This window comes from Gigantopelta aegis, chromosome 14 (genome assembly GCF_016097555.1).
Source record: "Gigantopelta aegis isolate Gae_Host chromosome 14, Gae_host_genome, whole genome shotgun sequence".
NCBI classification, from domain to species: Eukaryota; Metazoa; Mollusca; class Gastropoda; order Neomphalida; family Peltospiridae; genus Gigantopelta; species Gigantopelta aegis.
The window spans coordinates 17875906-17890952 of NC_054712.1; the positions used below are offsets into that span (position 1 = coordinate 17875906).

Below are 15047 nucleotides of genomic sequence, written 5' to 3' on the forward strand. Positions count from 1 at the left end.
TTCATGAGGTTATCGATCAACTCTATAGTAAATATAGAGAACGATTTAATTATAAATTTGTAAAACAATTAATACATGTATTTTCTAAATATTGATATTAACTTTGTAAACTATAATGTACAATCATTGTAGGTAGTTTATGGTTTAGTTTAGACTTCAGCTGGTGGCAAATAGTCTTGATCATAACAGATGTTATTTATAAGTACATCTAGGCATCAAAACAACACAGGGCTCAATCGATAAGTGTAAACCACTTGCACCGACCAGTGATCCATAACTGGTTCATCAAAGGCCATGGTTTGTGCTATCCTGCCTGTGGGAAGTGCAAATAAAAGACCCCTTGCTGCTAATCGGAAGAGTAACCCATATAGTGGCGACAGCGGGTTTCCTCTCAAAACCTGTGTGGTCCATAACCATATGTCTGACACCATATAACCGTAAATAAAATGTGTTGAGTGCGTCGTTAAATAAAACATTTCTTTTTTTCAAAACAACAGACCATGTTCAGGGCTAGCTCTGGGTGAGCAAAACCCAGTTATTTTTCAACAAAACATCAATTATTACTTTAATTTTTTTCGCCAAATTAAAATAAAATTCGCAGTTGGCAGAGCTAGTCCCGCATGTTGTTGATCGTCATAAATGAGTATGATTAGATAAAAAAAAAAAAAAATTGTGTGCAAGAAGCTACACTTAAGCACACTACTATTTAGTATATAATAATGATTAATTATAATTTAAAAAACTGAAAATAAATTTTTATTTTTCCATGACCCAAATGAAAATTCCATGACTTATAAGGCCTGGAAAATTACATTTGCAAATTCTATGACTTCAAAAATGTGCAGCTGTCCCGTACGAACAGTGTTGATCGAGTGTACTTGTTTGTTTTCATCAGTACATTAAATAATAATTAAAGGAAAAATTTACTATTCGTAGGGTTGAACTCAGTGAACACGATAATACATGTAGGTGCAGGGTCCTTACAATTAAAATCCTTTTTACATACAGGTACCTGTTTATTTACATGTAATTCTAAACTGAAAGTAGGTCACAATGAAATTTCAACTGATTCCCAATACTAATAGAATTATATGCAAGTTGAGTTGGTAAAATCCAAATTCCAACTAATTGATTACAATTTTTGGTAATCAATAATAAACAAACATACACATACCTTATACTACAGAAATTGCCAAAGTTACCCGAATGGCATCGATAAAAACAGTAACCACAAATTTCAACTCTATTATTTGCAGACTGATCTACCAAATGTAATGTTTATAAATACAACATTACCATTTTGCATAAATACATAATATACGTGTAATCTTATAAATTATATAATAAATACAGTTGATCTTGAGAATACAGGATTAAAGTGATGTGTCTTTATTTTTATTTTCCAGTCTGGTAACAAATGTAGCACATAATTTAGTTATAACTGATCAAAGAATAGTAAAAAAACCCAATAACATAAAAATACATGTTAATTGTATCGGAAGAATCTAAAGTATTTGACACCAATATTGGCATAGATGAATACACATATGTGTATGTATGTTGCAAGTCTTTTGTTAAATAATAGGGAGGTTTAGATTTCTTACATATACACCTACATGTGTATGTACAGCAGGGATCATGTTATCGGTAGGCAAAATAGCCACTGGCTAAAGTTTTACCAAAAATGGCTAATAAAATGTACAAGTGGCTAAAAACAATTTGCAGCACGAAACACATGTAAATTTTTAAAAAGCACTTACACTGTAACACGAAGGAAATGTTTTATTTAACAATGCACTCCACACATTTTATTTACAGCAGGCTGCAAGATGACCGGGTTCACATCGCAAAAAGTGATGCAAAATCTTGCATGTTTGTTTATAGCCAAATTGATATTTGTATTGTAGTGCACGCGTGGAGGTTGGCTTTTTGAAAAATCACGATTTACAACATTCACACGTGTGCCAGTACTTCAAATAGAAAATACTATCGAATACATGGAGGATGTTCAATGTTTTGACAAGAACAGTGACGTAGGCCTACTAGTTGTACGTCATCAGGGTAACCTAATTTGTAAGCGGCTATAACCTTATAACCTACATTAAAACTAACAGCATTTGAATTGTCTCAGCAAATAACATTCCGGTAAAATACATATTGATAATGTTTATATCCTGTTTAAGAATTGTTAATTTTCATTAGAGAAAAATCAACACCCTAATTAAGGCTGACTTCGTTCATCGATCGAAAGCATATTATTTTCGGGTTGCAATTTTATTGAAAAGATTGTTTTTTATTCATTTTATAAAAGTGCAAATTAAATTCCAGTAGTTGCTATTCAATTCTCCATCCAGTAGGAAAAACTGCTAATCAAAATTTTCAAAACAAATTGCACCCAGTACGGTTATATGGCATCAGACATGTATATGGTTAAGGACCAGACACATACTGAGAGAGGAAACCCGCTTTTGCCACTTCATGAGCTACTCATTTTTAATTAGTAGTAAAAGATCTTTTATGTGCACTATCCCATAGACAGGACAGCACACACCACAGCCTTTGATATACCAGTCATGGTGCACTGGTTGAAACAAGAAATAGCTTGATGGGCCCACCAACGGAGATCGATCCCAGACCGACTGCGCATCAAGTGAGCACTTTACTACTGGGCTACGTCCCGCCCACTACATTAAATAAACACAATCACACTATATTATTTATCCACTGTTTAGATTACAGAGTTAAATTTTCGTGTTTAAAGATATGTTGTCAACTTGAGTAATTTGGAACACATCAGACCATTGGGCTTGTTCGGGTCTATTAATTAATAGAAGTGGGAAATGCCATTTTCGGGCAAACGCTAAGGCGTTCTAGCAATGTTCAGTCCCGTAAGCATGTGTATAAGCACTGCATGATATGGTCAAAAAAACTATTTTATAATATATCCATTTTAAAACGTGCAATGTGCAAGGTGTACGTTAACTTGATTAAGTGAATTTCTTTCTACATTAGTTTCGGACTACTTCAAAACAGAAATACTTCAGACCAACTAATATTAAGTTTGTGACTGTCAAAGCTTGACAAATGACAAATTTGTACCGGACAGCGCCTGTAACCAGCCATTTATTTCCAGGCTTGAACCACAACACAAGCATATTTTAGGTATATATTTAGTTTTTATGTTATCTTTGTGATTCTATGTTTGAAAATACTATTTAACGTCAGTGTTCGAGATTAAAATTTGTGGGCAGTATCCCAGTTGGATACTAACAATTCAAAATCTGGTATCCCACCTGAGAAGTTAGTATTATATGGTATCCCAACGGGATACTGGGTGCTTGAAGTCTGGTATCCAAAATTAAATTCTGGTATCCCCGGGATATCGGGATACCGTTAATCTCGAACACTGAACGTGGATCAATAGTCATGTTTTTTTGTTTGAAGTGAGTGGCGATTGGCAAATGTAAACAGACATCTTTGATGGCACCAGGTCCCGTGAATGTTTCTGCAACTTTGATTAAAGTAAAAATTAAAAAGTTAGTTCGTCTAACAGGCTAATTATTCATATAGTTGCAAAGAATCAAAAGATGTTATAAAGTATAGCATTAAAAGTATTAAGTACCATGATATCAAAAGAACTGTCTTATGTTAATGATAATTAATCATACCGTATCCAATTCCCTGATCTGCAATTCCAGTTTGGCATAATAGTCATACAGTATAGTCTTTTGATAAAAAGAGAAAGCAGGATGGTGTACTGCAAGTGATAAAGCCAAGAGAAGTTTCTCATGCTCTTTTGGATTTGAAGACTTGGAAAAGTCAAATGCTCGTCGTAAACAGGTGTCAAGAATTTCAAAAATCAATTTGGAACAAGGGAAATTTGAAGAATGCAAGAGACATAAATACACATTTAATCCTGCATATATTGCGTTCTCCCCCAACTCAGTAAGTCTTGACACTTCATGGGGCGTGTTTGCTTTTATTTCAGCATCTCGGAGGTAATAATAGTCTTTCCGGCCATATTCTTCTAGAACCGACCCGATAAATCGCACTTCCAGTGGGAGGCACATATGTAGCAGACTACACATGTAATCGATCCTCTTATAAGGGCTAAGATTCTTAAACAATTCACATAATTCTTCCTTGCAAATCATCGTACAACGAAATCCCTTCTTGACACCACCACCCCCTAGCAACAGCCACTATAAGTGATTCATTCCTGAAATATTTTGCAAACGAAAGTCGCCATGAATTCTTCGAAAAGGAGAAAAAGCAATAATACATCCGGGCACTTGTTAAAGGAAGCATATATGTTTTTTCTTATTTTCCTCCATAAGCATTGGAGTACCTTTTCATTAGCCAGATCCCAATGGACTTCATTAATATAAAATTATTATATACTCGAAAGTAATATATAAACTAAATAAATTTATTGTCATTCAATGATTATATTTTTGTTTCACAGTTGTGTAACGTTGTAATTATGACATACATGAAGAGGCAAACTTTAAGTTAGTATCAAATATCGTCTTATTTGAACGAAATGTAAAGTGCCTTGTTTTATTAGACTATTATTATTATTTAAATAGGCGAAAAATTGATCTCTAAGTTTTTATATATATGAACCATAATTATAGTACATATTTTCCACAAAGTGCAATTAAATCTTTAATCCTACATCACGCAGTCAAATATTTCAAATGTACTTTGATCATTTTGATCCTTATTCAGTTCATACCTCATTTTGCCATTTGGTTTCTTAAGTAAGTCATTTAATTTGTATCAGAACTAATATTATTTAAAAAAAAGAAGTTATTTTAGATCGAATGTCCTGTAGCCATATACTTTAAAAAAAAAAAGTAATTAAAGATAGGACTAGAGCGCACTAAGTGTTGAAAACGGCCAATTCGACATTTTGGACGCCAAATGCACGGTCACACATCTTTCTTAATAACTTCGGAGTTTAATACATATATTTTATGTCAACACTTGGTCTAGAATGTGAGAGAGTATATAAGTTGCTGATACATAAGTTACTCTTACCAAACAGTGACAAGGAAACTGTTACATATGTAAGTGTATCTTGCTCTTCTTTTCTTCTTCTTTTTTTTTTCTTTTTGAAATTTGTTTTGGGGCGGAACGTAGCCCAGTGGTAAAGCGCTCGCTTGATGCGTGGTCGGGTTAGGATCGACCCTCGTCTGTGGCCCCAATGGGCTATTTCTCGTTCCAGCCAGTGCTCCACAACTGATGTAATAAAGGCCGTGTCTATCCTGTCTGTGGGAAGGTGCATATAACAAATCCCTTGCTGCTAATCGAAAGGAGTAGCCCATAAAATGGTGACAGCGGGTTTCCTCTCTACATCTGTGTGGTCCTTAACCATATGTCTGACGCCATATAACCGTAAATAAAATGTGTTGAGTGCGTCATTAAATAAACCATTTCCTTCCTTTCTTTTTTGAAATCTTCATTGGGTTGCCTTTTTCACAAGTTTTTACATAGGTCTATGTTTTCTGAATCTGGTCTGGTAAGCGCCTTTTTAAAGACGGGATATCACATATCATGGTACTAATTTGGGGGAGGGAGGTGGGCGTGGAAATGATCGATTTTACAACTCATCGCACCTCAGGTGTGCGCTCTACCACATTAACTACACTCGGCTTCTGTTGTATGCAATGCCATATTTTATCTTTGTGCGTATAATAAATTGTTGTGTTGGTAAAAAAAAGCTGTGCATACATTAACACGATTTCCATTGTTTTTTTCATGAAACCACGGATTTGCAGGCTCTGCTCATGACGTGTACCAATCAATGTGTTTTGTCAAAGTATCAGGCGCCATATATATTTTATTTAAACTACATTTGACATTTCGTGATAAATAACTACAAATCAATCCCACATATAATATTTGCACACTAAACTTGATCATATCAAAACTGAAATGTGTTTTCTCGAGAATTCTTACCTAAAAATATATGAAGTACAAACAAAATATTTGTTACATGTAGGATCTTCACGAGTACTCGGACACGGGCCAAATCTAGCAAGACTCGTGTCCGTTCACAGGACTTGAGTACCTGTACAAGGAAGAACACTTCAGGACCGTTGTTTTGTTGTTGTTGTTGTTGTTTTTTTTTTTTGTGTTTTTTTTTTGTTTTTTTTTGGGGGGGGGGGGGCAACTGAGTAGTTAATAGTCTAAAATTCCTTAAATGGATAAGAAGAGAAGTTTATATATTTTTTTCCGGATTTTTTTTTTTGGGGGGGGGGCGGGGGCAACTGCCCCTCGTGTCCCCCCCCCCCTCCCCCCGCTAGCTACGGCCCTGCACTTTGATTTAATTCTATTTTACAAAAATAATTTTTCCATATGCTTGCCGCCTGTTACATTATAGCCTAGAAATATACTGAACAGCATTGAAAACGCACCACCAGTTGATGATAACAAATGTGAATGGGGCGTATATCAGCATTAAAAATATCAATGAATAAGTACCGTACTACCTTATAGACCATGCATGACGACGAATAACTTACAAAAACCACTGCCTGAACACGCATTGAAACACAACACCAAAACACAACATATTGCATGCATAGCATGAAAAATGTAAATTGAATGTGCAAATCAAGCTGATTGTTGCTATAGAAGATGGTCTCCGAGAAGCCACTTTCATTTATGAAGTAGTCTTTGAGGGAACGTTAAACAAGTGATGGCAAGTTTGACAGCTGAGGTACGTGAACGTGCCTTAAGCATGCTTCAAGTCGGCATTTCGAGTAGTCCACAGGAGATAGCAGCGGACAGGAACCACCAGGGACCATCCACGTTCGGGCCAACGACGTGTTACGACACCACGACAAGATCGCCATATTGTTCGCCTCCGTATTCGTGATCGAACGCTGCCAGCTGCCAGGACTGCACCAACTGTTCAAGGTCGACAAAGGGTTATCAAAGCAGACACTGTGCGTCGCCGCCTTCGCTCTGCTGGGCTGCGTGCTCAATGACCATCTGTTGGACCTATCCTGACTGATCGACATCGAAATGAGCGCCGACGTTTGACAGGAAGGTATCGTAACTGGAGATTACAACGTTGGCATGGTGTGCTATTCTCTGACGAATCATGTTTCCATTTAAGGAATGCTGATGGTCGGTTGCGAGTCTGGCGTAGGCGTGGAGAACGTTACCACAATGACTGCCGTGTCCAGACGGATTGATGGGGTGGAGGGAGTGTCATGGTGTGGGACGGGATCAGTTATCATCACCGAACAGCACTCCATGTTTGCCGTGGCAGAATGAATGCCATTTACTACAGGGATAACGAATAGCAAAATCACGTCATTCGGATATGCACACATTTCAGCAAGACAACGCCCGAGCGCACACAGGACGTGTTACAACACAGTATCTAGCGAACAATAATGTCCCTTTGCTTAAATGGCCAGCACTGTCCCCTGATTTATCGCTAATAGAGTTTTTGGAATTACTTTGGTCAACGCATCGCACATCGTCCAGTGGAAAACGTACTACAGCAGGAGTGGAATGCTATTCTCCAGAACACTATTCGCAGACTTATCGGGTCGATGAGAAGACGTTGCATGGCTTGTGTTGCTGCAGATGATGGTCATACGTGCTGTTGACTTTTTATTGTGACCCCACGTGCCTTTCATACGTAGATGGGCCCACCGATGGGGATCGATCCCACACAGACCGCGCATCGAGCGAGCGCTGTACCACTGGGCTACGTCTCGGCCCTACACTGCGGGAAGAAACCAGTCAGCAACTACGTATTTAACCGGAACATTATTAAAAGGGTGTGTTGTCGGGTTTCTTCCTGTAGTTTGTGTATTAATTATTAATATGTGAACATTTTGTTATCAGGGAGCTCGAAAATGATCGATATAACGGTATTTAACGTCAAACATAGGATTGTTGTATTAGAGCGGGAATCTTTGACTATATATGGGACTTTTACTTTAGAAAATATAAATTATATTTTATTTTTTTAGAGACAGTGAAATTTAAGGACCTTATATTTGAACACAGAGTGGCACGCCATTTAAATTTCGTATCATTATTTCATTACTTTAATAATGTTTTGGATCTTTGACGAATCTGATTAAGATAGTTAATGACATAACAAAAAAACAAAAACAACAAAAAAAACCCCAAAAAACCCCCAAATATATATATATATATATATATATATATATATATATATATATATATATATATATATATATATATATATATATATAGTAATTTTTATCATTTTATACCAAACTAAAATTTGCGGATGGCAATTGTGCCTAATTATTGAATGGCTTCTATTCAATGTCAGTTGGGGCTCGATCTCATTCAGTCGGTAGAGTGTTCGCGTCGTAGGATCGAATCATCTCAGTGGACGGTATTACCGCTTTTCACCTGTTATGGGGCGACAGGCTAATGTACAAGGTATTCCCGCTTTTACATCTGTTATGGGGCGACAGGCTAATGTACAAGGTATTCCCACTTTTACACCTGATATGAAGCGACAGGCTAATGTACAGGGTATCCCCGCTTTTACACCTGTTATGGGATGACAGGCTAATGTACAAGGTATCCCCACTTTTACACCTGTTATGGGGCGACAGGCTAATGTACAAGGTATTCCCGCTTTTACACCTGTTATGGGGCGACAGGCTAATGTACAAGGTATTCCCGCTTTTACACCTGTTATGGGGCGACAGGCTAATGTACACGGTATTCCCGCTTTTACACCTGTTATGGGATGACAGGCTAATATACAAGGTATTCCCACTTTTACGCCTGTTATGAAGCGACAGGCTAATGTACAAGGTATCCCCGCTTTTACACCTGTTATGGGATGACAGGCTAATGTACAAGGTATTCCCGCTTTTACACCTGTTATGGGATGACAGGCTAATATACAAGGTATTCCCACTTTTACGCCTGTTATGAAGCGACAGGCTAATGTACAAGGTATTCCCGCTTTTACACCTGTTATGAGATGACAGGCTAATGTACAGGGTATTCCCGCTTTTACACCTGTTATGGGATGACAGGCAAATGTACAAGGTATTCCCGCTTTTACACCTGTTATGGGATGACAGGCTAATATACAAGGTATTCCCACTTTTACGCCTGTTATGAAGCGACAGGCTAATATACAAGGTATCCCCGCTTTTACACCTGTTATGAGGCGACAGGCTAATGTACAGGGTATTCCCGCTTTTACACCTGTTATGAAGCGACAGGCTAATATACAAGGTATTCCCGCTTTTACACCTGTTATGAAGCGACAGGCTAATGTACAAGGTATCCCCGCTTTTACACCTGTTATGAGGCGACAGGCTAATATACAAGGTATCCCCGCTTTTACACCTGTTATGAAGCGACAGGCTAATATACAAGGTATCCCCGCTTTTACACCTGTTATGAAGCGACAGGCTAATATACAAGGTATCCCCGCTTTTACACCTGTTATGAGGCGACAGGCTAATGTACAGGGTATTCCCGCTTTTACACCTGTTATGAGGCGACAGGCTAATATTATTCCCGCTTTTACCTGTTATGACAGGCGACAGGCTAATATGAACACAGGTATACAAGGTATCCTCGCTTTTACATCTGTTATGAAGCGACAGGCTAATATACAAGGTATCCCCGCTTTTACACCTGTTATGAGGCGACAGGCTAATGTACAGGGTATTCCCGCTTTTACACCTGTTATGAAGCGACAGGCTAATATACAAGGTATTCCCGCTTTTACACCTGTTATGAAGCGACAGGCTAATATACAAGGTATCCCCGCTTTTACACCTATTATGAGGCGACAGGCTAATGTACAAGGTATTCCCGCTTTTACACCTGTTATGGGGCACAGGCTAATGTACAAGGTATTCCCGCTTTTACACCTGTTATGGGACGACAGGCTAATGTATAGGGTATTCCCGCTTTTACACCTGTTATGGGATGACAGGCTAATATACAAGGTATTCCCACTTTTACACCTGTTATGGGATGACAGGCTAATATACAAGGTATTCCCACTTTTACGCCTGTTATGAAGCGACAGGCTACTGTACAAGGTATTCCCGCTTTTACACCTGTTATGGGATGACAGGCTAATGTACAAGGTATTCCCACTTTTACACCTGTTATGAGGCGACAGGCTAATATACAAGGTATTCCCGCTTTTACACCTGTTATGAGGCGACAGGCTAATGTACAAGGTATTCCCGCTTTTACACCTGTTATGGGGCGACAGGCTAATGTACAAGGTATTCCCACTTTTACACCTGTTATGGGATGACAGGCTAATATACAAGGTATTCTCGCTTTTACACCTGTTATGAGGTGACATGCTAATGTACAGGGTATTCCCGCTTTTACACCTGTTATGAAGCGACAGGCTAATGTACAGGGTATTCCCACTTTTACACCTGTTATGTGTTAATATATGTTAAGTTATCCGCAATTACACACCTGTCCGTAATGTGTTTGTATAGTTAAAGTTTTCCCGATTCATTATGTTTGGTTGTTAGATATTTGTTGTAATTATTGTTAATAGTTGTCTTTAAACTGTTAGCATTTGATTTTATACCTTTTTGTGTGTTTTGAAGTATAAGTGGATCAATGTCCTCTGTTCAGTCCTCTGACATCAACAATGACGTGACGTCATATTGTGCAGACCATGGAAGTATCTATAATAGTCTACTACAAGGTTGGCACCCTACAGGGTACTACATCACAAGTAAACCTTCATTCAAGCGCCATTATTCCGAGACTTCAATCATGGTAGAGCCACAGACGTTGGATTCGGAGCGTTCGGCGTTGATTAACTATTTTAAAAAGAATCCTAACTTTCTTGATGAAATCATTCATAGTTTAAGTAAGAAGAAAATCCAGTTTTTGTTACAAATGCAAAGGAACCGATATCAGGAACTAAATCTGAATGCTGATGATTCTACGCCGTCAAGGCTGAGCGAGAGTTATGTTTCCAAGACGCATACCTTCCAGTCTTCCGTAAAAACCCGGCAAGTATCTGTGAGAAAAACAAGTGAAACACTCTTAACAGGCATCAAAGTAGCAGATATAAAACCGATTTTGTTCGAAGCCACAACCATTCTGGCAAGTGCGTTACGTGTCGACTGGTTTTCACTGTACGTACCAGGTCACCAAAATAAAGATTTATTGGAGTATTCAGAGGATGGCAGTATAAAGCAACACAGTCTTATCGGAAAAGGAACGACAGTGTCTGCTGAAACCGCGTTCCTCTGTGAAACGTTAATGGTAGAAAACCTGCCGAAAGATGCTAGATTTCCGAAGGGTGTTGGACACCCAGACAGAGACGTCCGTATAGTTCTATCAATTCCTCTTTTATTTCCCTCGGGAGATCTCATTGGTGTAATAGAACTGTGCAAGGGTGGATCGGGCGAATCATTTAATGAAGACGATCTACAGTTTGCCAGTTTGTTGCTGGGATGGATGATTTCCACTTTGCACCAAATAACAATAAACAGAATTCTCGATCTCCAGTCTGAACTGAATGATTTTCTTTTGGAAACTACCAGAGATCTAGAAACCGAAGTCAGCATCGATAGCCTTGTTAAAAAAATATTGTTATTCAGCAAAGACCTAGTGCACGCTGACAGGAGTGCAGTGTTTTTAATTAATGAGGAAAACCACCAATTGTACGTAGATTGTTTTTTTGATGGTTTGTCGAAGGAAGGAGAACAAGAGTTTACTGTTAAAAAGAAATTACCCTTCTCGTGCGAACAAGGTATTGCCGGTTATGTGTACAAAACTGCTGAGACGGTCAATATTGCCGATGCTTATAATGATAAGCGTTTTAACTCGCAGTTTGACGAAACAACTGGCTATCACACAAAGAACATTTTATGCATGCCGATTGTTACCAAATGTGGCGTGGTTGGAGTCATTGAAATGATAAACAGTCTCGTGAACGATCATTTCACGCTTGCAGACGAACGTGCTTTCAAGACGTACGCAGTGTATTGTGCTTTGGCCCTCCACATTACGAAGATATACAACGAGCTGAATGCATCTCGGATACAATATAAAGTTACCATGGATTTAATAGAACTTTATATTGTCGCTTCACAAGATGAAATTCAGACGCTGAGTCCCAATACACCACCTGAAATAATTCCACATTCGTTTTTTCACTTTACCTTCGATCCATACCACCACGAGAAAGATTTACCCCAGTTCTTCATATACATGATACAAGATCTGTTTGGAAAGGATACCTTTGATTTTACCAAACTGTCCAGGTTCATTATGACTGTAAGAAAAAATTACAGATCGGTGCCGTATCATAACTGGCTGCATGGCTTTCAGGTAGCCCAGGCGGTGTACTGCATGATCAAAAAGAATCCGGGTATATTCAACGCTAATGAAACAATGGCGCTCATTATCGCTAGCGTGTGCCACGATCTAGACCACCGCGGCTATAACAACGTCTTCTATGAGCAAACCAAATCGCACATGGCGGACCTGTACGGAACATCTGTGATGGAGCAACACCACTATAAACACACGGTCACAATTCTGCAGTTGAAGAGTCATGACATATTCTCCTTTCTGTACACGGACGAATACAACGATATGCTTCTGATGATTCGTGAAGCCATTATCGCCACTGACCTTTCTCTTGTGTTCGGCGTGAACAAAGAACTAACAAAGCTGATGAAAAAGAAACCGTTTAATATCGGCGATGAACACAATAAGAAGTTGGTGAAAGCTCTCATGATGCCAGTGGCGGATGTGTGTTCAGTCGCTAAAACTTGGCTCGGAGTACAAGCGTCTTTAAAACGCCTCTATAAGGAGTTCTACGCGCAGGGGGATCTGGAGAAGACACACGGCTTCAGTCCTAATGAGAGGATGGACCGGGATATGAAAGATGATATTCCAAAACAGCAGTTTGATTTTATAACGTTCGTATGTATGCCAATATACGTCACGGTAACTCGTGTTCTTCCTGGTTGCAAGCCTTTATTAAAACAACTACAGTCAAATTTGAAGAAATGGACAAAAATTCTGGCTGAAAAGGCGAGGGAAGAGAGACGAAACAAGAATAGGAAACGAGAATGAATTTAAATAACAACATAGTGTAAATAAATAAAACAATATGTTATTTTCGTTATTAGTAAAAGAAAATGCCCCAAATTCCCCACCCCCAAACACCCATGTATACACACAGAGTCGGTCGCGCGCACACACACACACACACACACACACACATACGCGCGCACACGCACACACACACACACAGAGAGAGAGAGAGAGAGAGAGAGAGAGAGAGAGAGAGAGAGAGAGAGAGAGAGAGAGAGAGAGAGAGAGAGAGAGAGAGAGAGAGAGATAGATAGCTGCTGGTACATCAAAGCTATGTACGGTCCTGTTTATGGGAAGTGCACATATATAGGATCGATCTATTGCAGCTTTTTGGAAGGATTAGCCTGTGCTTCGTCAACAGGTTTCTTTTCTTTCTCTCGACCAAACCAGCTGCCTCCGTATAAAATACGGGGCGGGGCGCAGCTCAGTGGTACAGCGCTCGCCTGATGCGCGATCGATCTAGGATCGATTCCCGTCGGTGAGTCCATTGGGCTAATCGCCCATGAAGTAGCGACATCGGGTTTCCTCTCATATCTGTGTGGTCCTTAACAATATGTCGGGGGCGGGACGTAGCCCAGTGGTAAAACGTTCGCTTGATGCGCGGTCGGTCTGGGATCGATCCCCGTCGGTGGGCCCATTGGGCTATTTCTCGGTCCAGCCAGTGCACGACTGGTACATCAAAGACCGTGGTATGTGCTATCCTGTCTATGGGATGGTGCATATAAAAGATCCTTGCTGCCAATCCAAAAGAGTAGCCCATGAAATGGCGACAGCGGGTTTCCTCCTTCAATATCTGTGTGGTCCTTAACCACATGTCTGACGCCATATAACCGTAAATAAAATGTGTTGAGCGCGTCGTTAAATAAAACATTTCCTGTTCAATATACAAACAATGAAACTGTAAACAAGAACATGCACACGTCTCATTTTAGGAGTTGAAAAATGTTATATTATTGGTTACTATAGCAGCTAACAGGATGGTCTGTTTAATTCGTGAATATATATCCCAACTCGTTTTCTCAAAGCAGTTTTAAAATGATTAATTGTTTGTTTTGTTTAACGACACCACTAGAGCACATTGATTAATTAATCATCGGCTATTTATGTCAAACATTTGGTAATTATGACTCGTAGTCATCATAGGAAACCCGCTACATTTTTTTCTAATGCAGCAAGGGATCTTTTATATGCACTTTCCCACAGACAGGAAAGCACATACCACGGCCTTTGTCCAGTTATGGTGCACTGGTTGGAACGAGAAAAAACCCAATCAGGTGAATGGATCCATTGAGGTGGTTCGATCCTACGACGTAGGCACCTCAATTGAGCACTCAACCGACTGAGCTAAGTCCCGCCCCACTAAACTAAATACAGATTTGAAAGGCTCAAGTTTGGATCACAAATAATTTATGATATAAAGCTGAAATCTCGAAATTACTTTTAATATCATTTGACCATTTAGCATAATTATGTAAAGTGCCTTTTTTAACAGGCTTAACTGTATAACAATGATATGGTATATGCTCCCTATAAAAAACAGAAGAAGTTTGTTTTGTTTAACGACACCTCTAAAGCACATTGATTTATTAATCATCAACTATTGGATGTCAAACATTTGGTAATTCTGTCATTTAGTCTTAGAGAGGAAACCCACTACATTTTTCCATTATTAGCAACGGATCTTTTATATGCACCTTCCCACAGGCAGAATAGCACTTATCACGGCCTTTGATATACCAGTCGTGGTGCACTGGCTGGAACGAGAAATAACCCAATGGGCCCACCAACGGGGATCGATCCCAAATCGATAGCACATCAAGCGAACGCTTATCACTGGGTTACGTCCCGTCCCCCATTTAGAATAGACAACGCGCCTTATTCTTCCCAGGCCACCACGGGTCCAAATTCTGACATTG

At 39.2% G+C, this 15047-nt stretch overlaps 2 protein-coding genes across 2 annotated transcripts in view; one reads left to right on the top strand and one right to left on the bottom strand.

The window, feature by feature from the left end:
* The window catches only part of LOC121387960 (zinc finger CCHC domain-containing protein 2-like), a 43069-nt gene extending 38805 nt beyond the window's left edge, over nucleotides 1-4264 (bottom strand). Inside the window, exon 1 of the mRNA XM_041519142.1 lies at nucleotides 3669-4264. Within this exon, the coding sequence (XP_041375076.1) occupies nucleotides 3669-4154 (486 nt within the window). The 5' untranslated portion in view covers nucleotides 4155-4264. The remainder of the gene's footprint in view (nucleotides 1-3668) is intronic.
* Nucleotides 4265-10676: 6412 nt separating this feature from the next.
* Nucleotides 10677-13151, top strand: LOC121387961 (cAMP and cAMP-inhibited cGMP 3',5'-cyclic phosphodiesterase 10A-like). The gene has a single exon (XM_041519143.1). It carries the CDS (start codon nucleotides 10789-10791, stop codon nucleotides 13108-13110), a length of 2322 nt encoding a protein of 773 aa, XP_041375077.1. The 5' UTR covers nucleotides 10677-10788; the 3' UTR covers nucleotides 13111-13151.
* The last annotated feature ends 1896 nt before the right edge of the window (nucleotides 13152-15047 follow it).